General features: G+C 43.0%; 3 protein-coding genes across 3 annotated transcripts in view; 1 reads left to right on the top strand and 2 right to left on the bottom strand.

The window, feature by feature from the left end:
• Positions 1-3,040, bottom strand: part of LOC117640424 — a 34,998-nt gene extending 31,958 nt beyond the window's left edge. The window contains exon 1 of the mRNA XM_034376928.1: positions 2,935-3,040. Within this exon, the coding sequence (XP_034232819.1) occupies positions 2,935-3,007 (73 nt within the window). The 5' untranslated portion in view covers positions 3,008-3,040. The remainder of the gene's footprint in view (positions 1-2,934) is intronic.
• A 1,216-nt stretch (positions 3,041-4,256) lies between these two features.
• Positions 4,257-17,895, bottom strand: LOC117640684 (juvenile hormone esterase-like). The gene is made up of 12 exons (XM_034377486.1): positions 17,745-17,895; positions 16,033-16,187; positions 15,373-15,520; positions 14,600-14,734; positions 12,984-13,134; positions 11,389-11,574; positions 9,028-9,227; positions 7,924-8,113; positions 6,403-6,635; positions 6,149-6,290; positions 5,847-5,985; positions 4,257-4,514 (listed from the first exon to the last, which is right to left on the bottom strand). The coding sequence occupies exons 2-12, from the start codon at positions 16,068-16,070 to the stop codon at positions 4,316-4,318; spliced, it is 1,761 nt and encodes a 586-aa protein (XP_034233377.1). The 5' UTR covers positions 16,071-16,187; positions 17,745-17,895; the 3' UTR covers positions 4,257-4,315.
• A 4,332-nt stretch (positions 17,896-22,227) lies between these two features.
• On the top strand, positions 22,228-24,318 carry LOC117640689. The gene is made up of 3 exons (XM_034377491.1): positions 22,228-22,322; positions 22,419-22,555; positions 22,942-24,318. The coding sequence occupies exons 2-3, from the start codon at positions 22,481-22,483 to the stop codon at positions 23,194-23,196; spliced, it is 330 nt and encodes a 109-aa protein (XP_034233382.1). The 5' UTR covers positions 22,228-22,322; positions 22,419-22,480; the 3' UTR covers positions 23,197-24,318.
• The last annotated feature ends 1,423 nt before the right edge of the window (positions 24,319-25,741 follow it).

The raw sequence follows: 25,741 nt of genomic DNA, 5'->3' as shown, positions 1-25,741 counted from the left end.
AAAATTTGTCGACAAGTCATCAATAAATAGAGTCCATGCAAGACGACTCATGTAGGTGCCAACCAGGAACGCAGGAAGTCTTTCTACGACAAAACTTTTTGTCGACTCAGCAAACCTGTGAAGTTGAGCGTATAAGCCAACGACAACTGATTTCAATGTTATTTCTTTCCAAATGATGAAGGAACTACCTACATAGCTATAGGTGTTCAACCTGTTGAATCTGAAACCTTCTATGTACATTTTTATCTATGAACTTTGAATATAATATTTTTGGCAAATTTGGCCATTTTTTGGCCCGCCCTTCTATTCCAAAAATAGGGGGAGGGCCTATGCATTTGCCTTTGTGTCTGTGTGTTGTTGTTGTTGTTGTTGTTGGCGTCTGTGTACAAGGAAGGAGTTGAGCTAGAGTAACCAGATTTGGAGGGTACTTCAGGAGTACCGTCCAAACAAATAATCCGGTGGTGCAAATCCCGTCCGGGTCGCACAAGGGCTGCTGCAGGTGCATCATGGTTTGCATGAGCGGGAGGGGGATTTCCGCCATTATTGGTGCTAGCAGGGCACATAGGGGTATTTTTGGAATCGGGGCGACGAGACAAGATGAATGGACCTGGTCTCGACCCCATCGGTCGCTTTTACAAGTTGGCCAGATCAGGATCTTCAAAAAAAGGGGGTTGACCGACTAAAAAAATTTATTGCAGATTTCGATTGGTCTCAGCTAGACCTTTTCAACGAGGGGTCGGAAAGGGGGTCCAGGAGCCCGACTTCGTCTATTAGTCACATCAGGATCTTCAAAAAAGGGGGTCGACCGACTGAAAATTTTTACTTAAGTTTTCGATAGGTCTTGGCAAGACCTCTTCAACGAGGGGTCGGAAGGGGGGTCCAGGAGCCCGCCTTCATGAGTTATGGGAAAAAGTGCGACGGACTCTTTTTGCGCTCCTGCTGTGCCTCTATTGCAAGGAGTTGCAGTAGCATGGCAAATATGGGTATTTTCGGAATGAGGGCGAAGAGACAAATGAAATGGGCATATTCTAAGGACAGTTGGAGTAAAAATTGTAAGGACTTTTGCATATTGTGAATAGAAGGGCGGGCCTAAGTCACGATGGTACATCGATAACTTTGCTTTACCCGCTCACGGTGTGTGTGATGCGAGCGGGCCGAAGGCCCGGGCCTTCGACTTGCCAAGTTCACTGTTAAAAAAAGGGCTGTAAATTAACAGCACTTATGCTGTTAAGTTTGATAGCAGCACGACTTGTTTTATTACAAGCATGTTGTAGCCCTCGGTGCTGTTTTCTGACAGTTCGATTGTAATGAAACAATACTTCTTTGGAGTCTTCGATGAAGTCTTCGATACATTTGTGTTGATTTCATCGTGCTGTTATTAAACAAGACACTTGTAACCTGACAACAAAATATGTTTTAAGATTGCAAAAGGCTGTTTCTAAACATGAAACCTGTTCAACGACAACACAACTATTTTGAATGACGATTACATTGTTGTTACTTGACAAGGAAATTGTTATGAAACGAAAGTGCTGTTTCTGGATGGGTTTCCCGTTCAGACACAAAACAATACTGTTGTTTTATAACAGCATTACTGTAGGTGATTGTGTTGTAATATTACAGTGGATTTTTAACGGTGCAGTATTCTCCGTAGGACCTTACAGTGTTCTCCGTAGGACTATACAGTCTTCCAGGTCCTACGGAGAATACTGTGAGAGCCTACGGAGAATATTGATAAGAGGGCTACGGAGAATCCTGGCAAAAAAATAAACAGAATTTTCCGTACCTTTTTGCAACAGTGCCTAAAAGCATAGTGTGACATCAGTTCCTGGGTACAATTCAGACTGCAGATTCTCCCGCGGGGGTAATCAGTTTACGCTTTGAATCAAGCGTAACAAGTGTAATTTTCAGCGTAATGTCTTCTTAATGCTTGAGTCAAGCATAAAGTTACGCTTAAGTTTTAAAAATGAATCCAAACCGTTTGAAGAAGGTCAAAAATATTTTATAGGCCTACTCAGTGGCCTAGGGGCGTCAAATGGTGCAAGTTTGAGCCAGATCGGACACATCAAAATCTTGCCCCTGGTAGGTTTGGTGTGGATCGCCAGGATCGCCCAGTTGTGCAATGAATGTGGGCAGTAGGCCCCCCTCGGAAGAAGGGGGGAGGCAGGCAAACGCTCCGACCTTGCGACGACCGGTTTCTCGTCGAGTCTTTGATGCACAGTACCGCTCCAAACAACGCCAGCTGCTCTTGCCGGGCCCATCGCAGGCGCACTTAACCTTACATCGCACTGGGTTCTCGTCGAGGGACCAACCACTCCAGACACCCTGTTTCGCCTAGAGCGCTTGAAATATCTGGAAATGCGACATCTTCTCCCAAAAAGGCAAAAACCAGCATATTTTGTGCGTAAAATTGGACGAAATCTTGCGAAATCCGACGAAATCTCTTCTCTTGAGAAATGTTATGTCTCCTAACATCACAAGTGGTAGCCCCCTGGGTGCACGCTTCTGTTATTACAGACCTGTGGCTTGCTCACGGATGCACTTGTACAAATTTTGCACGAGACATAACAGTCTTTTGAGCACACGAACTTTTCGTACAAATTTGTACAAAATTTTGTACGAAACTTGTACGAAAATTTCGTGTGCTCAAAAAACTATGATGGACTATGGACAAAATTGTACATAACATTTAGTGTGTGTGCGTCCTTTTCATTCCTGGCTCGATTTGGAGGCAAACCTCATATTTTACTAATATTTGAAATTAATGTATCTCAATGACTGCACTCAATTTGAAAGTAAGACTTACAGGAGAACCTCCCCTTCATGACAAAGCGTGTAGAGACAGCAGCAGAAGAATACAACACGGGAGGGGGCATCCTCCACTCCGAAGAGAACCAACTCTGGGTGCATGGCGCTCGATTGGAATCCTCTCACCTGCCTGAACAGCGGAGCGGAGGACGCAGCAAAGCGCACCGACGACGACCACACGCACAGCTAGCGAGGCCATGGCTCCAACTCCGTGTGCGCGGCCGCACGCTTCATCGCCAGCACTGCCAGCGTCTCGCCACGCTGCTGTCGTCTTCGCTGCCGTGCGGCACTGGATTCTCCAGGCACACCAGGCGGGACGCGGCTCGTCACGGCCTGGACGCGACGGGTCCGCGGCGGCAGGGCATGGACCCATGTGTCTGGCTCTGTGATGCTTGCACGTGTTCCATCATCATTTGAAATTTGAACGATCTTCCAGTTTCTGTCTTACACTCTTCTTTTCACTGAGTCACATCTCGAAGAGTTCTGCCCCCCTCGAACTTCGTCCAGTGAGCGCAGATCGAAACAATTCGAACTTTTATTCTACTTACGCGCGCAGGCACTTCTTCAAGCCCTTTCTGCACGGCGAAGGCACTCCGATCGGACGATGATCTCTATTCCCTTGAACGACTTCAAATTTTGGCTGAGCGATAGCGTAGTCAGTTATTCGAGAAGGGCTGAAATACATTGCTTGCGCACTGTGGGACAGGCGTGAGCTGTATAACGTGGCACATACTGACGTTACATAGATGCGCATGCCTGTCCTAAACTCGGATTTGCAGTGCCCTAAAGACAGTGAGGAATGGCATTGCAGAGTCTTTTTTCTAGTATGTTTCTTCCATGTTGCCCCGTCCTTATAACTTCAGAAAAGGAACAGGAAAGGGAGTTACAATTTATGTGGAGGTTGGGGCTTGGTTGCACTCTCAAGAATAATGTAAATTAGCGACACGATCGTCCTGAAATGATTTTGACGTAAATGAATGACCTCTGAATCGGTTTTGTACCACGTGAAAATATATTCCGTAAATTAAAAGAAATGAGTCGAAAAAAATTACGACAGGTCATAAATGAACTGTCTTTGCCGTAAGCGACTGACATTCATTTTACATCTAAGACTATTGTCGTAAACAAACGACTTTTTACTGTATGGTAACGGTAACGAATCTGTCGTTACTGAACCAACATCGTAAATTAACGACGAAGTTGTAAATTTACGATCGGTCGTTGATAACTCTGTCGTGAAGAAACAACTTCCGTTGTTAAAAATCAGTTTTTGCCATTTGTAAACGGCTTTTTTGCCGTGTCCTCACGACTATTGTCGTACATTTATGGCCAACCGTTAATTCACAACTCCCCAATCGCTATTAAAATTGGCAGAGTCATAGGTTTTATGTTCCCCTATTGAGTACCGTTTATAAGCGATGTGTTTCTGAAACAATGTGGGCCGGGCATGAATAGTCATGTGCGTTTATTTCCAAGCGAATGCTGATACACCCAAAAAGCCGGAGGGTTAGGCATCCCACTCGGCAGTGCGCCGCCTGCCCTCTCCCTGAACTCGAACGCGTCGACGCCCCTGCCTCAGCAGGTCGAAGATGTCGAGCCAAACGGAAACGCCACTGCCGTAGTTCTCAGCCACTACTGGGGAACCGCTGTTGATCAGGCGGTACGGTAGTGAGGGATCGCCACACGTGGCCGGAAGACCCACCGACCTGCAACGGACACGTAGTTTGCTCAGTGAAGAGGAAGCTGCCTACACTGCTAGAAATAACCACAACAAAAGTACACAAATTTCTGGCAAAGTTTCTATCAGGTATTTGTTGTACTTTTTAAGTACAACAATTGTTGTACAAAGTACAATGGACTCGGCATGACGAGTGCTGTGCAGTCCAGGCCTCGTTGTGGTTTGTACAATTTTCGTTGTACTTTCCACAATCTCTGTTGTACTTTTATAGTACAGTTTTTGTTGTACTTTTGTTGTACTATCCACACTTTTTCTCGCAGTGTAGGACATGAGACAATGCATTTTCATTCCTTTTGCGCGAGAGGGCAACCACTCCAGAAATCCTATTCCCCCTTGAGCGCTCGCCGATTCCGACGGAATCTCTGGAAATTCCAAAAATCTTTCCCCAAAAAGGCAAGAACCAAGCAGATTTCAGGAGTAAATTTGTACGAAACGAAATCTTATCCGACAAAATTTCTTCTCTTAAAGGAGTCTTGTGTCCCCAAACATCGAACATTGTTCCCTCGACGAAGCGAATGAACAAGTTAAGGGGGCAGTAGCGTCTTTTGCACGTGTTTTGACGATTTTCGAACCTCCTGTTTAGACGTTAATATAAAGATAAGTATGAATGCCAGAGGCAAACGGCAGGCACCATTTGAAAGATAAAAGTTTTACAACATTTTCAAAAAAAAAATTGTTTTAGCATTGAATTAGGATGTTTTTGTTATATGCAAAAATGGTCTGCAAAATTACATGGTTTCACTGCGCGCACGATTGCAGCCAAAGTTTTTAACTTTTTACCAATCGGTAAAATGCATCTGAAAAAGCATGAAATTGCCCATAAAATGACCCTTGGGTTTTAATATTGGGCCAGAAAAAATGTGGTTCGTTTCCATCTTAAGTTGAAGATGAGCGTTTCAATAGTTTTTCTTGCCCAATATTGAAACCCAAGGGTCATTTTATGGGCAATTTCATGCTTTTTCAGATGCATTTTACCGATTGGTAAAAAGTTAAAAACTTTGGCTGCAATCGTGCGCGCAGTGACACCATGTAATTTTGCAGACCATTTTTGCATAGAACACAAAACATCCTAATTCAATGCTAAAACAAAATATTTTTTTTTGAAAATGTTGTAAAAACTTTTATCTTTCAAATGGTGCCTGCCGTTTGTCTCTGGCATTCATACTTATCTTTATATTAACGTCTAAACAGGAGGTTCGAAAATCGTCAAAACACGTGCAAATGACGCTACTGCCCCCTTAAGGACATGAATTCGGCCTCATTCAACATTCAACCGACTCTCTCTTCAATTATTCCTTACCTTCCTTTGGCGAAGTCCGTGATCAGTGTCGAAATGTATCGCAGTACTTGACCGGCCTCACTTGAGTCACTGTAGTTCTGATTTAGATTCACCACTGAGGGTCGGAAAAGGTAGCCCAAGTCGTCTGCGTGAGTTGTTGCTGTAACAAGTGCACGTTTTAAATTCCCAGTTGAACGTAAGTTACTTTTAATACAAAATATGTTTGCACTCATTTATGTAAAAATTTGTACGAAACTTATGCCTTGTGCAAAAAGTCCATAAGCATTAACTGGTTTTCTCTTTAGAGTTAACATTTCACTTACTAGTGAGAGCAGGCATAGGTATGAGTCCTCTTGACACAAAGTTGTAGCTCGTACTGATATCCGTGACATACAAACTGACGTCTCCACGACACATGCGCATGTAGTTGAGCAGAGGTCCGTCGAATAGTGAGTCACCAATAATCTACATTCAAGACAATGAGTTACTTTGTTTCGTCTTTTGCTACCTGCCAGTGGCAGTGGATGCCAGTAGAAAGTCGAGATTATTCTACTTGCGCGCAGACAAGATAAAATACCTTTATGTACTCCTCCCGAGTAAATGTGCTCCTTCCACCAGCGTAAGCGTTGCGGACCATTTGCAGGATTCTTTGTTGTCTCGACAGGGAGCCTGTTCCGCTCTGCACTCCTAATTGTTTTGCAACTCCCTTGGGCACCCTGGCAGCGAACCTCTGGATAACCTCGTCAATGCGAGAGTTGATGCGCTCCACGAAAAGCGTGTCATTTGCTTGGATAACTTTGCTGACGAAACCTGAAACAAGATGGAAAATTGTCACTGAAATATAAGAGGTGCTAACACAATCCTGAGGCTGCGGGCGCGCTGGTCTGAGCAGCACATCCTGGGACTGCTCGAGTACACGGACGGGGACGGGCCACACAGCCACACATTGCAGTCAATTGGCATACCTCCGTGAAGCTGGCAGAACCCAATTTTGCACAATTGATCGGACATGTCTCAAAAAATTGAGCACGAATTGAGCAATCGATTGCACTATACCGTTTTATTTGTGCATGCTCGGAACAGTACTTACAGCGTCTTGCTATTGGGTTCTGCTGGGTTCACGCCAGCAGCGCCCAATCGAGCTACAGCAACGGGACAGGTGCCAGAAAATTGAGCACGAATTGAGCAACCAATTGCACTATACCGTTTTAATTGTGCGTTGAAACGAAGGTCATAACCCACCACAATCGTTTTCCCAGGTAACACTTACCAGCAGCGCCCAATCGTGCTACAGCAACGAGACAGGAACCAAAAAATTGAGCACGAATTGAGCAACCATTTGCACTATACCGTTTTAATTGTGCGTTGAAACGTAGGTCATAATCTACCACAATTGTTTTCCCAGGTAACACTAATCAGCAGCGCCCAATCGACCTTCGTTTCAACGCACAATTAAAACGGTATAGTGCAATCGGTTGCTCAATTCGTGCTCAATTTCTTGGTTCCTGTCTCGTTGCTGTAGCACGATTGGGCGCTGCTGGTAAGTGTTACCTGGGAAAACGATTGTGGTGGATTATGACCTTCGTTTCAACGCACAATTAAAACGGTATAGTGCAATCGGTTGCTCAATTCGTGCTCAATTTTTTGGCACCTGTCTCGTTGCTGTAGCTCGATTGGGCGCTGCTGGCGTGAACCCAGCAGAACCCAATAGCAAGACGCTGTAAGTACTGTTCCGAGCATGCACAAATAAAATGGTATAGTGCAATCGATTGCTCAATTCGTGCTCAATTTTTTGAGACATGTCCGATCAATTGTGCAATATTGGGTTCTGCCAGCTTCACGGAGGTAATCGACATGGCCCACGCACAAAAGTGCAATTTGTAGTTTTCATAGTGCAATTTTATTTTTGCTTGCTTAAAATTGGCTTACCGTAAACCGGGGCTACTTTGACCCATCGGGGTAACTTTGGCCCATGGGCTAGAATTTAATTTTAAGTGGTTCTACATTGGTTACATTATTAGCGGCTGGGCCAAAGTTACCCCAGTGGGCACAATAGCCCCGCTTTACGGTACGGTCTTAAAAATCCTTGTTATCTTACCTATTCCATACAGAGAGTCTCCTTCCTCCTTCGCTGTCCCAGCTAAGATCGGAACTGGTTTTTTAACGTCGGCGTTCCTAATCATTGTCTCAGGATCCTCAGACATGAAAAGTGAGCCTGGAAGGTCTGCGTCCGAGACTGCTGGGATTTCCGATGTCATGGCAAACTTGAACATCAAATTTGGGCTTGGCTGCAAGAGGAGGTGATTTTTCTTATTTGGGTTTTGAGCTCATAGTGCAAGAAATACCTGCTCCTTAAGCAACAATAAAAAGAATGTAAACAAAACGACAGACCCGAAATGTCACTTATAAAGAATCGCCTACAAGATGCAAATTCTGCTTATTTACGTTGCAGTATTACGTTTCTTTTTTGAGAGTTTCAGGGCGTTACGGGTCTTCCACCCAATTTCGTTATATGGACTGAAAGAAGAAGTTTGCATTTCACAATTGATGTGTTGTTTTCTGACACGTTAGCAGAAGACTCGACAGACTTAAACACTCAATTTTTAGTAGTTCACGAAAGTCACCATTATTCACAAGTATATTCCTCAAAGCCCTATTACATTAAGTAAAATCTATGCAGTAGTGCCCTTTAAACCAAAAGCATCTCAAATTAAAAATCACTAATACTGGCTCATGAGGAAGGGGGCTGCACCTCTGTGGTTAATGGCCAAAGTGGCATGTGGAAAGTGAAGAAAATCCTTAAACCTGAAGTTATGTTGGGCGCTTAGTTTCACTCCTATAAACCCTCCAAAGATGCCAAATTAACAAATCTGGGGTCATTGCGTGCATCATCTGGTCAGATCAGCTTTAATTTGGCCGAATGGGTAGGCTTAAAAGTGCTCTTTCCTCAGCGTATTGCCCAAAACAAAGTTTGTTACAGCAAACATCGCTAAAGTTAAGCCAAATATAAATGCATTGTTGCCAAATTGGATCTTGGGTGGGCCTGCCTAGACGAATGGAAACACATTCGAACAGATTGGGAAATGAAAGAATTGAGACACCTTTGGATTTGACCTGGATCCACCCCAGTTAAACAGAGGAGCAGGTGCCCATCTGCCCATCTCAACTTAGGAGGTGCCATTCACAGTTATCAGTCACAAACCTCTCTCATCAGCATAGTCAGATGTGCGGCATTGATGTCAGATCCAGACGCGCTCCTTAAAGTCCTCTCCAGAGTCGCAGTGCTGTTGTCCTTGGCCCCGAGAATAGTCGCCAGTTCCTGCGCTGCTTCGATGTGCTCGTCAATGTAACATATGCCCAGAAGAGCACTGCCACTCATAAGGATAGCACGCTGGAAGAGTCCTGGAACAAGGATGATTTTGTCGCCCAACGCACAAATGTGACAAAATGTCATGCTCCTTTGCGCATTGTGTCACATTCGTTTGAATGTGAATATGCTGTTTTTTTTACTGACTCACATCCAAACGAATGTGACTTAATGCGCAAAGGGACGACAACCCGGGTGGAAGGATCTATAGTGAAACTGCAGTTTAAACTGTAGTGCCAAAACTACAGTTCCTGAACTGCAGTTTTTGGTAAGAACAAAGTGCAGAATAAGTCCAGTTTCAGTTTGCTCATGGATCTGTAGTTTGCTGTGTATGTAAACTGCTTTCTAGCTGAACTGCTATTTGTTGACCAGGTATTAAGTACTATCTGTAGTTAAAAAGTGAAGTTAAAAGTTTTTTAATACTACTCTACTTATTTAGTCCACTACTGAAGATCCGCCTACACTTATATCTGCAGCAGGATCTACAAAGAAAATAAAGTTTCTGCTCATACTTTTTTACACAATGACAAACTAGTTGAATGTTTACTACAATTTGCAGTAATTTTTCGCTCAAGGCATAGTTTAAGATGTCAAGCACTGCAACTTGATATGAAGAAACAAAAACAATTACATTGAGTGATTAAAATAATATAAGGATTGAAAAGGAAATATCTCTTAGAAGTTTCAGTTATTTCTTTTAAACGTTTACGTTGAAATACTTGACGTTGGAGACTTTTTTAAGACACGACTTAACTTCCATATGAAAACCTATATGGCTGGATGTAACCAATTCTTAAAATACTATCTGGTTATCTGTTTGCTTATTTTATAATGTTCCATATTAGTCAGGTAGCATGTGACAAAGTATCGAGGAAATCAACAAGCCACAAAATTTAGCCAGCTTGTCGCCAAACAAGGTCTAGGCATCAAATTCATTATGACTGGATAATAAAATGTCAAACACAAATAAAACTAGAAAGCATTATAATGCAGTGCGTCTCAGAAGTTGAAAAGGTAACGACTCCAGTCGTTGAAAATTAAGACCTTGAAGGCTCTCTGAATTAAATCACTCCATGGTGTCTTGGTTTCTGAGGCAAATTCATTATAAATTACATTTTGGACAAGTGGATTTCACTCAAAGTACAGAGTGGCTTCCAGTAAAACTGTAGTTTTCTAGCAGTTGAACTCTAGTTCCTGAGGAAAGCCGGCCTTTCCATGTGGTCGAGTAGCCAAGCCCCTATCCACAAGGAAGCTCAGTGGAGCAGTGGTCAAGGCCTCTGCTTCACAAGCCATGGGTCCGAGGTTCAACTCCCGGCAACATCCAATCACCAAACACAATTAACACAAAGTCAATCACCTAAGGGGACAGAGGGAGGAAGAGTCCCTTCAAATCAGGGTTCAAAAATTAAAAATTTTGAATTTTGAACCAAAATTTCAAACTGCAGATTGTCTTCTCCTTTGAACTGACTCTGGCTGTGTAACTAAACTACAGTATAACTGTACTTTGAACTATAGTAAACTGATCTGAAGACTAGGGCAACCTGGGTCAAAAACTATAGTTGTCCGAAATAACTGGTACTTTTTTTGCAGTTTAATTATAGTTTACTACACTTCAACTGTAGTCGAACTACACTTTACCTGCAATTATACAATACATTACAGTAATTTAAAGTATGAAAAAAAGTATTTAAAAATTAAGTTTAACATTACAAAAAATCTATACTTTTCCAATGAAGTTTAAACTGCAGATCCTTCCACCCGGGAATTTTTGTCACATTCGTTTCAACGTGATAAGCCACAGATTGACAAGTGACAGGTGCCACTTTACTCCGTTGAAAGTGGGGTGCAAAACATTACATGACAATATATTTGCTAACTGCACGCACTTTATGTGCGGTTTGTGCTGCACTTTGAATCACAGAACTGTTTCGATCTCTCTTCCGGACCAATACACTGTGGAAATTTGTTGTCGCCTAATGCCAAAAACGTGGATGATATTTTCATCGCTTTCAAATGATGATAATCTCATCAAAAATTGATGACACTTTCATCAAACCTCCTATAATTATTGCATGGGCGTGACAACAATGTCATCATTTGCTTTGATAATACTGTTGAAAGGAAAATTAGCCTGAAAATTGTCATCGAGTGACGACTCCAATTTTCAGTGTGCCCGTAAATACTACTTTCTGTCACCTTTGCTCCGGGCATTGATGGCATTGACATGGGCAATCGTGGCTCCGGCGGAATGTCCAGCGACGGTCACTTTGTCCGGATTTCCGCAGAACCTCTTGATGTTTTCCTTCACCCATCGAAGGACCGCTTGGGAATCTTTCAAGGCAGCATTCCCAGGTGCGCCCGATGTCCCAAGGTTCAAAAACCCTGAAACATTCAAGGAAAATATCCTTTGATTGAGGCATTGTATCCTCTCGAACAACAGCAAAAGCAGAGTTTCGAATCGCAAGCTTTCAAGAATAAGAGGGCAAGCTTCAGGAAGTTTCGGTAAAAATTTCGTCAGGAGATTTCCTTGATAGAATAAAGAAAGGTGCAATCTGTACATCTGCCGGATGTCGTCAATATATGCTTCTCCTTATTTCTAGCCCGAATGAGCTTAGAGAAAATGGAGGCTTCGCAGCCCACGTAGGAAATCGATTTTAATATCTGTAAAGGCTGCAAAGAAGATCTTCATAGGCAACAAATGATATTTACTTTGTATTAAGAACAAACTTGTTCGTATTTCAAACGATTTCCTTCGTAGGCTTCGAAACCTTCGTTTTCTTTGTAGCTACAAAGAAGGTTCTTTGTAGGAATTCATCCAGGGGGCAGTAACGCTAATGGCTAGGCTGGGGGCTGTGCATGGTAAAAACGGAACCTGGTTTTCCCAGGAACACCCTGGAAATAGCCTATGTCTCTACCATAGGCTTCCTGGGAAAACCAGGTTCCGTTTTTACCGCGTGCGCGAGACCGGTTAATTGTCAATCGGGGGGCCTTAATTCTCGGAAACCGTCTTCGATTTAAGCAAACCTAAAGTTAAGGCATTTTTCGTTGGCCATATGAGTTCATGATGAGACTGCTAGTCTCTTAGGAAAAGCCCATAGCCGAAACTCAAAAATGCAAATTAAAAAATGGCGGGAAAACCACTGAAAATGGACTACTTTGACTGCTCCCCAATAATAGACGGTGCAACGAATCGGTATTGTTCATTTCCCTTTCTACTGCAGTACCAGATACCTCAATACTCAATCTGTTTTCTTGTACAAGGCATGCACCTTTCAAAAAAAAGGAGGGGGGGGGGGGTGATAGAGGTAAATGACTCGCAATAAGAGATCTAAACGCGTTTCTCTTGCAACGTCACTCAAATTATGTTTGTAATCGGAATTTTGTGGCCATTCCAAGCAACCTACGCGCTTGGCCCTGAACGTTCCAAAATTGATTTCCCTTCTTTGCCTGCTGTCATTTCAAAAGTCATTATCGCAATTTGAAATTATCATGTAAAATATGAGAAAGACAACAAGTACTATCTGACTATTTGACTTCACTGGTAAAACAAAGGCATAAAAATTACGTCCTTTAGGGCATAAATACTCTTTTACGCCCTTGCAAGGGCATAAATCGTTTTATGCCCTTGGGAAGGGCGTAAAGGGTATAGGAATTTCAAGCAAGATTTTAATGCCCTTCCCAAAGGCATTAACGATTTTTGCCTTTGTTTCACCACTGACTGTACCCATGGATTTGATAAACCCTAACTTTTAGCCTTACAAAGTCTCTAAAAGGAAGCTTACGCAACTTACCAAAGGGACCAAGTCGGTAGTTCGGTACTACCAAGACGACATCGTTGTAGTTGATGAAATCAGGACCATGCCAACCTCGTCCGCCATCTCCGAAAATAAAAGCACTCGAATGGAAGTAAACTATGACAGGCAGCTGCGATGAGCATTTGAGCTGAAAACACGTAGATGGGTATGTTTAGATGCCCAAGCGCCACTTTGGTGCCAACACAGATAAATTCCTACAAAGAACTGCTATTTTAAAGACAATGGAAACAGCGGCTTTGCAGCCCGAAACGGAAATCGTTCGTAATACAAAATAACAGGAAAAGTAGCGATATACATCGGCAACTTTGGCCCGCCCCGTACATTAAGAAATGTGCGAATTTCGCCTATGTTAAACCCTTACGGGATGTAAATCTGAGTCTGGGGCAAAATAGATGAAATTTTCGTCATCAGCACCCTCAAAAACATCAGAAAGAATGCAACAACTCGAATAAAAAGAATGTTTAAAATATACCCCACTGGGATTCGAACCCGGGTCCAAACTTCTCCGATTCGCTTGAAATTGGCACCGTTGGTTTTGTCTTGTCACCCTGATTCCAAAGATACCCCTACATGCACTCCTAGCTGTATCCGTTCCCGAAATCCTCCTCGACCCCATGTAGACCATGATGCACCTGCAGCAGCGCCCCCGGGGCTCGGATCGGATTTGCTGCCACCGGGTGGTTCCTAGGATCACCCAAGGAGGCTGCATACCAAATTTGGTCAAGATCGGACCACGGGAAGTCCTCGGACGGGCGGACGCACAGCAGGGATCATACTTTATGCCCGTCCCTCCGGCATTTTTTTTTTTACAAAAAATAAACGGGACGGGCCAAAAATTGTTAGTAACACAAAGAAAAAACCGTTTGTTCTCTGCAAACTGAACACACTAAATTCTTATGGACTTTTTTATGCATAGTTATGCATGCGCAGAAACGTCCATATGTTATGTATAATATTATGCATCACTGTGTACATTTTATGCAGGAAGACGCATAAAAAGTACACAGTGATGCATAATTTTTTACATACCTTAAGGACGTTTCTGCGCATGCATAACTACGCATAAAAAAGCGTCCTTATGCATTTAAAAAGTCCATAAGAATTTAGTGTGAAGTGTGTACTTAGTATGCTTTTGTTTACAGCACGCTTTTAAGCACACCCTTTCCTGCAGGATACCTGATAGGCTAGGTTAGGTTTTTTGTCTCTTTTTGTCTCGCCGTGTTCGCCGTATGGTATTCCCATCAATTTGAAGTGCTATCGGATAAACCGTTAAAAAGCGCGGTCAAACACCGAGACTTTCGCTATGGCTTGGCCAAGGGCATCCTTTACGAGGGGTGAATCACTAGTGTACTCATGTGTGCAAATTTGCCCGTACTCAGTGTACTCACCAGTTTAAAAAGGGCGAAATACTATAGTTTTTCGACCAATTTAACGTTGAGTGCCGTTAAAAACGCTAAATAAAGCCTTAAAACGTTTTAAATTGTGAAATTTATGAGTTAACCAAGGTGTACTCACCCGTACTCATGTACTCATGTGTACACCAGAACGCTGAGTGATTCACCCCTCGATCCTTTACCTGTAAGAATGCGTACCTTTGGTGTATAAACATTTAGATAAAGGCAGTCTTCAGATCCCAGCAGTTGGCCGTCGAAGGTGGCTTGATGACACACACTGCCTTCCAAGGAAGCATTTCGAATCCCAGACCACGAAGGTGCTGGGCGTGGTGCCTACACAAGAAAAGAGTGGGTGATTTAGCTAAAATGCATCTGCATTCCCCAAAGGACATTTTTTTTTGAGTCCATTTTTTTGGCTACGACTAGGATAAAATAACGGTCAAACGTTGAAAACGGCACTTCACACTAAATTCTTATGGACTTTTTAAATGCATAAGGACGCATTTTTAATGCATAGTTATGCATGCGCAGAAACGTCCATAAGGTATGTATAAAATTATGCATCACTGTGCACATTTTATGCGTCTTCCTGCATAAAATGTACACAGTGATGCATAATATTATACATAACATATGGACGTATCTGTGCATGCATAACTATGCATAAAAAAGTCCATAAGAATTTAGTGTGTTGTTTTACGAAACAGCGCCACTACTCACTCTTAAAACCTTACGAAGTATTGTGAGCATACATATAACAAACTAAAATACTTTGTTATACGAAGAAATAGTTCGTAAATTACGAAGTATTTACTTTGTAAGCTTATGTATGCTCAAAATACTTTGTTATACAAACTACTTTTCTTTGTAAGGCCCAAAATAGTTTGTAAGGTTTTCTCAGTGCTCATTTCACCAACCACTTTTATCCCCACAACAAGCTGCAATGAAGTCAGGTACATTCTGGAACTGACCTTGAAGCGGAGAACCCCCACAGGTTTTGCCGCATAGGGGATGCCTCGGAAAGCGAAGAAGGGTGCGGTGCCCGGGGCCCCAGGCTCCTGTACGCCTTGAAGGCGTCCCTGTTTAACGCGCACGACAGGGGTCACATTTGCGAGAGCACTACGAATGAGAAAAAAGTAATCTTGGTTATCACACAAAAAAAAACAGTTAAGGTGAATTGAGTTGTAGATATGCAAGTAAAATTTCCACGCTATTAGATTTTTAATTTTTTCTAATTTGGACTATGCCCATTGGATTGTATTTTGAACAACAGATTTGGCCAGAAAAGCCTAACAAACTTTTACCAACTTGTTCAGAACTTTTGTATCACAAAGTTACGAAGGAATTTAATTTTCAAGAAGACAAGTTAGACCAAGACTGCAATAAAACCGAAAAAGTTTAAAAACCGAGATCCTGCTCGTTTCTTGAAAACTTTTCACTAGTTTAGCAGAGGGGTCAAAGCAAATACTCGTTCCTCCTAACTTAACGGCCCATTTTCGAGCAAAAATATGTTTTTTCTAAATTCTACTTGAACATTTAATGTGTGCGGAGGATGGAGGACCGTACGGCAGTAAAGTCACGACTTCCCTTGCCAATGCGTCAAACCTTTCCCAGAGTTTCTCCAGTTTTACCTCGCGCTCAAGGCCAGGAGCAGTATCAGTGGACCCATCGCCGGAAAATTCTTCTTCCTCGATGCCGCTGCACGTGTCGGCCTCCGCGTTTCGGTTCCCAGCTCGTGTGGAATGGAGCTGGTGTGCTGGGCTGATCCCTGGGCGCACGCTGTTCCCTAAGGGCATCAATCTTTTATAGGAAATGCTCTTTAACAGGCATATTGTCTTGTTTGTTTTAGAACCGTCATTATCGATTTTCGTCTTGACCAATATGTTACTCTCCTTACATGTTAAGCCTCGTAACGCAATTCTATCAATGCGCATAATCGTCAATAAATACTGATAAGGATGAGAGTGTAGAGTGTAGCACTGTCAGACAAATAAGAGATATTTTAAATTTTAATTGAAATTCTGCCTGAAAACCTATTTGGGATGGGTTGAGACCCCATGTGAGTACCACGTTATGAATATTTGACTCGCTAGTTAGTTACAAATCATTACTAGGGATGCACTGGGCAAGGCACTTTAAATGAACCACTGAATTTCACTTGATGACCGCTATTAAAAAAGGGAACTGCTGGAGCATAGCATTCTTTCTGTTTCTCAAATTTAAATAATTTTCCTTTTCGAAATATATGAATGAAGAAGTATCAGCATTATATCAAAACGACGTCTCTTCGGTTTAAGTACTACTCTACAAATCAAACAGTGTACATAGTATGCTCTAACTGGAGCATGCCTGCACACTAAATTCTTATGGACTTTTTTAATGCATAATGAAGCATTTTTTATGCATAGTTATGCATGCTTAGAAACGTCCATAAGGTATGTATAAAATTATGCATCACTGTGTACATTTTATGCATCTTCCTGCATAAAATGTACACAGTGATGCATAATTTTATACATACCTTATGGACGTTCCTAAGCATGCATAACTATGCATAAAAAAGTCCATAAGAATTTAGTGTGTGCAAGCACGCTCTAGCTAGCGCATGCCTGCCAAGCATGCACTAACTAGTGCATACATGCCATGTACACGCTTCCTGATGCAGAAAACTCCCTATCCCTTATGGAGTAAACGTCTGCTTCAATTAGCGTGTACATGGCATGTATGCACTAGTTAGGGGCTGTTCATGAAATACGTCACGCGTTTTTGGGTCATTTTTGACCCCCCACCCCTCCCTTATCACAACTTGGTCACATTCGGCTGACCCTCCCTCCCCCCCACCCACTTGTAACGTATTTTTTGAGCATGAGCGAGAAATCGCGCTAAATACATCAGCTTATTTCATTTCTCTAAGTCTTTACACAATCGAGTAAAATAAACGCTTTAGTAAGTTAAAAGACAATTAATTTACTTCGCGGGAGGGCGTTTTTATTGCTTACCCACCCGAAAATGTCGTATTAAACGGGTATTTTTAAAAATACGTCACAAGACCCAACAGCCCCACCCCCCTCAGCGTCACAACTCATCACACATCGCCGATACCCCCACCCTCCCTAAAACGCGTGACGTATTTTATGAACAGCCCCTTAGTGCATGCTTGGCAGGCATGCGCTAGTTAGAGCGTGCTTGCAAGCATGCTCCAGTTAGAGCGTACCATGTACACTCTTTGATTTGTAGAGTAAGAAAGAGTCGCTAACAGTCAAACATGATCGCAAGCACTGTAAAGTAATTCTGACGAGAGTGCAGAAATCCACTTTTGCTCCTACCCATTAGTGGGCCTTACCTGCACGTCAAGAGCGAAGGCCAGAACACCCAGGTACCTGTGATCGTGCGACCGGGAGACACCCGCTATTTAGAGTGACTCGCCCGAAGTGATTGGCGCGTCCACTCCTGTATTGTCTTCGAACAGAAGAACCACCTGTCACTGTGGCAAAAAGCTGCGGAAAATTATTGTGTTAACAGCTTGTGGTAATTCTCCGTAGCCCTCTTGTCAATATCTCCGCAGAACCTTACAGCATTCTCCGTAGTCTTCCAGAAAAAACTATAAGGTCCTCAGGAAAGACTGCACGGTCCTACGGAGATTATTGATAAGAGGGCCACGAAGAAACTTAGCCAAAAAATTAACAAAATTTTCCGTTCCTTTTTGCCACAGTGGTGGAAGGCAACGTCTCACCGAAGCAAACAAGTAAAGTCACATTGTGGTAACAGGTGTGGTTTTAGGGACCGGGTTCCCAGGTGCACGAAAGAATAGAGCTGAAAGGGAGAGTAGGGCTCTTGGTGACACTCCTTGGAATTCGGCGGTCTATCCGCTACCGTGAAAGCAAATAAATCTTCTCACTTCAGGGTTAATTTGATCCTTCCTCGAGGGGTCCGCTACTCGGCGAATCATGTGTTTATCATGTCCAGGCGTCATGAATCCCGTAGAAAAGCGTTCTGCCCGTTAAGGTGAGATGTGGGTGGAAATTTGGACCAAAATTCATTAAAATCATAAATTTAATCCACTTGTTGTTTTAATGTAAAATATTCTTCTATTACCGACAGCATGTTCTGAAAGTCTGTGTTATGGACACCTAAGTGAGTGGTTCATCTAACATGGACTGATTTATGCATGCCCCTTTTCTGGTCACCCAACTCTTACAACAAGTGTCGAAGAAATTTTTTTTTTACTCCGTCAACTAGCCACGCATACAGTTTTGTTTTATACTGACCATACTTCTTGAAGGGGCATTCCAGAGCCGATTGACAGTGTTCGAAGTTGACTTTTGACGATTTTGCTCATTTTTGGCTCAAATGTTACCTACCCATAGGTGAACATCCCCACGAAATTTCAGCCCTCTAGGTCAGTTAGTTTGGCAACTGTGAGCAATCAAAGTTTTTGGCTATTTTGCTTTAGTCGTTTTTGACCAAATTGCACTTTTTTACTGATATGCTCCGGAATTCTTTTCTTTTCGGTCGTGAGGTCTGAAAATTGGTACTTGAATGTAAAATTGAGCGGGGAATCCGAATCTGCACGCAGAATTGACCTTAAAGCAGTCCATCGTTGATAAAAACGCACTCAAAGCCAAAAATAACTTTTTTTTTTAGTGTTTGACAACCTTTAATTTTCTCCCTATCCCGGAATCCAAACTGGACCCGTTCTAGGTGGGAAATCATTCCTTAGACAACTACCTAAAAACAAGCGGCTCGAGTTACCGAGGGTATGGGTATGGTTTGGGCGCTGCAGTGCTCGCAACTTTGACAACTGCTGAATGTTTAATCGAATGAGATCTCATTGATCGGTGCGTCTGACAGCAATTTGCATAAAGACTTTTTCTTTAAAATTTGATTTCTGACAAGTTGTTTTAAAGACACTTTGCTCTATCTCTTACGGTTTGTGAAATATGAGGCTAAGATGGTTTGGGACCGAAAAATATGTCTCTGGAGTACTATCTAATTTTGATCGGCACCTCTTGAAACGCCTTTTTAACATAGTCCCTCGAGACATTTTTTCGGGAACCGGTGGTCGTGGACTTTTTCGACTTTCAGTCCCCGAAAAAATGTCTCTAGGGACTATGTTAAAAAGGCGTTTCAAGAAATGCTGATCAAAATTAGATAGTACTCCAGAGACATATTTTCGGTCCCAAACCATCTTAGCATCATATTTCACAAACCGTTAGAGATAGAGCAAAATGTCTTGAAAACAACTTGTCAGATATCAAATTTTGAAGAAAAAAGTCTTTATGCAAATTGCTGTCAGACGCACCGATCAATGAGATCTCATTCGATTGAACATTCAGCAGTTGTCAAAGTTGCGAGCACTGCAGCGCCCAAACCATACCCATACCCTCGGTAACTCGAGCCGCTTGTTTTTTGGTAGTTGACTAAGAAATGATTTCCCACCTAGAACGGGTCCAGTTTGGATTCCGGGATAGGGAGAAAATTAAAGGTTGTCAAACACTAAAAAAAAAGTTATTTTGGGCTTTGAGTGCGTTTTTATCAACGATGGACTGCTTTAAGGTCGATTCTGCGTGCAGATTAGGATTCCCCGCTCAATTTTACATTCAAGTACCAATTTTCAGACCTCAGGATCGAAAAGAAAAGAATTCCGGAGCATGTCAGTAAAAAAGTGCAATTTGGTCAAAAACGACTAAAGCAAAATAGCCAAAAACTTTGATTGCTCACAGTTCCCATACTAACTGACCTAGAGGGCTGAAATTTTGTGGGGATGTTCACCTATGGGTAGGTAACATTTGAGCCAAAAATGAGCAAAATCGTCAAAGGTCAACTTCGACCACTGTCAATCGGCTCTGGAATGCCCCTGAAGTAGTTCTTTGTGGTCCATGTAACAATGTAACAGAGAGACATTTCAAATAGCTATCCACTTTCTGAAATCGTTCAGCTTAAAGTGGTAAAAAATGGAGAAAAAAACCTTATTTATTGAAATTAAAAAATTGTGAAGCTTGCTCAGTCAAAACAAAAAAATAAAATGCAAATATCTCTCTGTTACATTAAAGTATAGGGGTTTAGGTAACTCCAAAACAAATTTCAGATCATTCCGTCAAAAAACTTTGCGTGGCTAATTTTTCTACTAAACGATTAATCTCAATGAAAAAAGGCCTACTGTGGCTAAATGGGTGGGTGAGCGATTCTCACGTTTCGGGGTAGTTTTGGCGTCTCTGATTTGCCGAAAGTGAGAAATATCTAATTCAGTTTTTCTGATTATTGGGGTCCTGGATGATACTAGAGTTATGGCAATGGTATTTATAGTAAAGACCTTGTACTACCTTCCTAAAAACATGAGCCATAAGGTATTCCCATACGTTTTAGTGGGTGTTTTGATCACGGAAATTACGTTTCACGGAAGTTACAAAGTGTGAAAATCGGCTTTAACGGCTGACTCGGGCTTGCTGTGGCTTAAAAGTCGTCCCAGGGTCAAATGATACTCCAAGCCCGACATTTGAGCGGAAAAAATTTTCACCTAGTGCTGCTGCAACATTGGGTAAAGGGTGCCACGGAAGTTACAGGTAATTGTTGATACAAGCCATTTTATAATGCTCTAGCCCGCTTTGAGACCGTGTACAGCATCTTAGATTTCCGCGACCCATGCAATTATATCCCAGGGACTCCACTTTGATGGCTTGTGTCATGGAAAGTTAAAAGTTTGGCTTGGGGAGAAGTCCAGAGCTGCCTTTTCGAAATTTGTGTAGTGAAATTGAATATACGGTGAACATTTTTCGTTGCAGCATAAGTACATTTGAAAGAAGTCTGGCGTATTGGTCTTCAGTTGAAATTAGATCGAGACATGCCAAGCTTCGAATCCCCATCGACAGTTGGCAGCATTTTCGAACCACACCGCCACACTGGGGGCGGAAAGTTCGAGTATGTTCACTTTGGACAATCACGGAAGTTACATTTAGGGTATTCCAAACGCTACGTGGACCAATCCAACGAACGTGAACTTTTCGAAATGTGTGCGTTTAGTGGGCAATGGCCCTCCCTGAAATCAGAAACAAACCCCATGTCGATATCTGCGCTCGTTTGGGCACAGGAGTCAGAAGAAACGAAACTACCTCGAAACGTGAGAATCGCTCGTAAATCATTGACAAGTTGACCCTAGTGCAAGGAGTGAAATGCAGATTTGGCCGTTTAGTATCTCTGGATTGTTCATACGCAGACAATAACGTTCGCAAAAGGGCGTTGATTATAGTTGTCCCATCTTCGGTCCACACTTCAATTTATCAAAAATCGAAGTTTTACGGGGTAACTTGCACTCTACCAAAAATGTCCTGTAAATGCCGTTAATTTATTACCAGTTTTCACTGTAGGTCAATTCACAGCGTTTACTGTGATCTGCTCACGGGATTCACTGTGATCTTGTTCGCGGTGTTCACTGTGATCTGGTCCCCAGTAAACACTGTGAGTTTGACACCGCTAAGCACCGAAGTACTGCAAATCAGGCTCGAATTCACGGCGTTTACTGTGGCCAGATCACAGTGAACACTGTAACCGAGATCACAGTGAACGCCGTGAGCAATTTCACAGCAAACGCCGTGAATTGCATAACAGCAAACATTGGTAATAAATTAACGGCGTTGACAGGACATTTTTTGTAGAGTGTGGGACAGTCTTTTCCTCATGTTTCCAGCAGTCCTAGCCTTCTAGGAGTTGACTGACCCGGTCCCTGACATAACTTAAACTTCGGATTTTACGCTGATGATGGAAAGAGATGCCTTGCTCAGCAGTTTTGTCTTCTGGTAATCCATATTTTGAAATTTTCAGAAAATGCTTGGATAATACCAGTAGAAAAGAGAGTTCCACGTAGAGCCCTAGATATAGTCCAATATCGCTGCTGCTTTGCTACTGCTGCTGCCTCTTTGGCAAGGTTTGTTTTACATGTTGCTAATGTCTTCAAAAATATTTCACAGACTTGAAGCAAATGCCTGGTTGTAACTGTTGCATATATTTGTCTTGTTTGCAGTGGTGCTGTGGCTTGGTTTACGAGTGCTGTATTTTGAGTTGAGGTGGAGAGGTGGCCATACGATGAATCTTCTTAGAATCTTGTGCCAGTCTTCATGTGACAAGCTGCTGCTTCGCTACTGCAGCCTCTTTGGCAAGGTTTGTTTTACATGTTGCTAATGTACTTTGAGAATTTAATTTAATTTCTTTGTGTACATTATTGTAACAATCATTGAGTTAATGGCAGTCAAGAACAACATTTAAAGTCAACACTTTTATCTTCTTTACTTTGAGAATTTAAGCAATGGTTCAATTTAATTGGTTTTTGAATATTATGTAAGCGTACTATGATTGTGTTATGTTGATTTATGATAGTCATGTCAGTCCAGAAAAACATTTAAACTCCCCAATTTTTTATACCTTACTTAGCGTCGAAAGTCAAGTCCTGTTTGTAGTGGTTAAGTGTACTGTGATTATATTATGTTGTCTTATGATTGCAATGTGAGTCCAGAACTAACTGTTGCATATATTTGTCTTGTTTGCAGTGCTGCTGTGGCGTGGTTTTCGAGTGCTGTATTTTGAGCGTGTTCGGCTGCTGCAGATGCTGGTGTTGTTGCTGGCGCCACTTGGCAGTGGAGCTGCAGGAAGAAGTGCCTCGAGATGATGTTCCTCTAGAGGGGAGAGGAATTCAAGCTGCTGCTGCAGCTGCTGCTGGAACTGCTGCTGGCGCCACTTGGAAGAAGTGCTTTGTGAGTGTAAATGAGGAACATCAGCTGGGATCCCTGACCACACAAGATTGAAACTCAGTTAAACCAGATAAAACAGCAACATTGTGACGAGGTCGATGGAAAGCTCTATACCTGATGATGGGTTTAAGGTGTAAGGATGGACGTTCAACAAACGGCTCTGTCAAGCATGAGCCTCCCACATCAGATGGCGGAACAGTGTCACTGTTACCATAGTCCACAAAGTAGACACTGACTGATGATGGGAATAGTCTGGAATTATTTCAAACACATCAGATGGCGGAACAGTGTCCAGTGATGAAGATAACCACATTGTGATAAACAATTTCCAAATTTTCCCTACACACGCCATGGACCATTTTGAAAGTCTTAAACATCTAATTAAATCTAATTACTTTCGTCTAATTACAAAACATGACCTGACTAGATCTAATTAATAACTAGCCGCTCAGCTCTCTGTTTCTTCTTGTCATCCAGATTTGCTTTGCTAGATGGTGTTGACGATGCGTAGTTGTACGCTTCAAGAAGGGCCTACAGTCTTGAAGCGTAGTTGTACGCTCGAATGAGGCGTACAACTACGCTTTAGTTTTACCAGTGAGCATTCTTGGGAGAGTCTCCCCTCCCTGGGCCCCCTGTCGCCCCCGCATCTCGCGCTGCCCACCTCCTTCCCTACCCACCACCCGCCCGGACCCCCCGCGAGGGCAGTAGTAGAGGGACCGGGGTTGACATGGTGCCAACGAGGCCCTTGAATCCAGGAAAATATGTGAGTAAACGGTTCCTCGATTCAAGTTTCCGAAGTGGTGTCTGTTTTCGGTAAGACCTCGCATTGATTTCTTGCACTCCAATCTTACCGTAAATCCGAGTCACCAGACGTGGTCTAGACCGCACCAAACGTGGCCAGACGTGGTCTAGACCACACCAGCCGGTGTGGTCAAAATGGCACCCATCTGACCACACCAGTGGTGCGGTTAGGACCACGTTTGGTTTTTCAGTTTACGAAATATTATAGAGGAGCGTTTGGTAAGCATGATGCATTAAACGAAGGTGCGTCCTTCCTGAATAAGCTCCCGGCCACCGTCAAAAATATTAAAGATGTAAAAAGGTTTAATAAAACTCTTAAATAATTTCCAATTGATAAGGAATTTTATTCACTCGCTTAATTCGGATTCTGTTCTAGTATTTAATTTCTAACTGGTTCTTCTCTGTAGTATTTTTGTAAGCATTTGTTTAACACATGAGTGTTACTTGTAAATTGACGATGTATGATGTAACATTAAGATGATACAAATAAATGATTTGATTTCTGAACTTTGGCTGGTTTGACTGAGGCCGAACATCGGAAAGTTGCTGCTGCACAATACAAAGAATTCGAGAACTAGAAGAGGAGGGTAGAAGACAAGATTGGAATAATGGAGCCCTAAGGAGATCAAAACAACGGCTGCAAACAAAAGTGAACAGAAAGGAAGGTCCTACACGCGCCCTCAAACGTGCCCCAGCCAACGGGGAAGTGGATGGCGCCTGTCCCCGTTGAGTCGCCCCCCGCTCAGCCCCCCCCCCCACCAAAAAAATAATAATAATAATAAAAAATAAGGCTACTTTGTGCCTAAAAATGGACGTCGTTCATCTCCACTTTTCATCTCGCACAAGGCAGTCCATATCCGACGAGCGTGCCGCCAGTTCAATCACAATAAGTAAGGTGCCCCTCCGCCTCCCATTTTTAATTTGGTTTGCTTTGCACTCATATGTTTTCTGTTTCAGTCCCGTGCACGTAGCCACCTACAACAATTTTGCCAGATACCTGCGAGCCTATTGCGGGACTAACCTTCTGCCGGTCCCGGGCGAGGCGCCCGCCGACCTAGACGTGGCCCTGCAATCCACTCTAGACAACCAGGTCAAGCGGGGTCGGCTGGCCATGGCGGCGGCTGCCCCGCTGGGCCAGGAGGACTTGGAGCTGTGAGTCCGAGTGAGCTTAGCCCTGGGCTTGCCCGGCGTGCCCCTCGTTTGCAAGTGACTCGTCTCAACCGTCCTTTCTGCTTGCAGGGCTGCAGTGGAGGCCAGCGTCGAGCGCAGCAGCCAGGCTCTCCTGCAAGCCATACGCAATGGCGTGGTTGCTGCGCGGGACGCCAAGCAGGAGTTTGTATCCGCCCAAACGTTCGAAGATGGCCAGGCACATCAAGGCAGTGCACAACAGTGAGCCAGGCCTTCTTACGAAGGGGGACCAATTGTTTGGACCAGAAAGGGTGCTCAAGGGAGAGAGCCAGAGGTGTCCTCAGTGCAACAAGGGCATCATCGGTGGATCTTCAAAGATGAGGCGACACGGAGATGCAATGCATGGTGATGGACAGGCGCTGAAGGTTAGGAAGGTAGCCACAAGTTAGTCCTATGCGATATCTTTCTTTGTCTTCTGTAATTGTGGAGATGAGGTTGTGGACTAGGCTGTCTTGGCTGTTTAAGATAATGTTGCACAGACTTTGAGGTAGCCACATGTCAGTCCTTGTGCGTACCTATGTGATATTTTTTGGTCTTGTTCGTGCAATTGTGCAGATGACGTTGTGGACTGAAGAGTTCTTGGCTTTGACTCAGTCAATATGTGTTGGCA

The sequence above is a fragment of the Thrips palmi genome, unplaced genomic scaffold (genome assembly GCF_012932325.1).
Source record: "Thrips palmi isolate BJ-2018 unplaced genomic scaffold, TpBJ-2018v1 HiC_scaffold_12, whole genome shotgun sequence".
Classification (NCBI taxonomy): Eukaryota; Metazoa; Arthropoda; class Insecta; order Thysanoptera; family Thripidae; genus Thrips; species Thrips palmi.
This window is presented reverse-complemented; position numbering and strand designations above follow the sequence as displayed.

Bases quoted from the DNA above. Each gene is read 5' to 3' on its own strand.
- LOC117640684 (XM_034377486.1), bottom strand. From the start codon at position 16,070: ATGGGTCCACTGATACTGCTCCTGGCCTTGAGCGCGAG. The intron at 14,735-15,372 runs GTCAGTTCCAGA...TTTCTTGTGTAG, and splicing joins TGGGGGTTCTCCGCTTCAAG to GCACCACGCCCAGCACCTTC. The intron at 9,228-11,388 runs GTGACAGAAAGT...TCCTTGTTCCAG, and splicing joins CATCAATGCCCGGAGCAAAG to GACTCTTCCAGCGTGCTATC.
- LOC117640689 (XM_034377491.1), top strand. From the start codon at position 22,481: ATGAATCTTCTTAGAATCTTGTGCCAGTCTTCATGTGACAAGCTGCTG. The intron at 22,556-22,941 runs GTTTGTTTTACA...TCTTGTTTGCAG, and splicing joins ACTGCAGCCTCTTTGGCAAG to TGCTGCTGTGGCGTGGTTTT.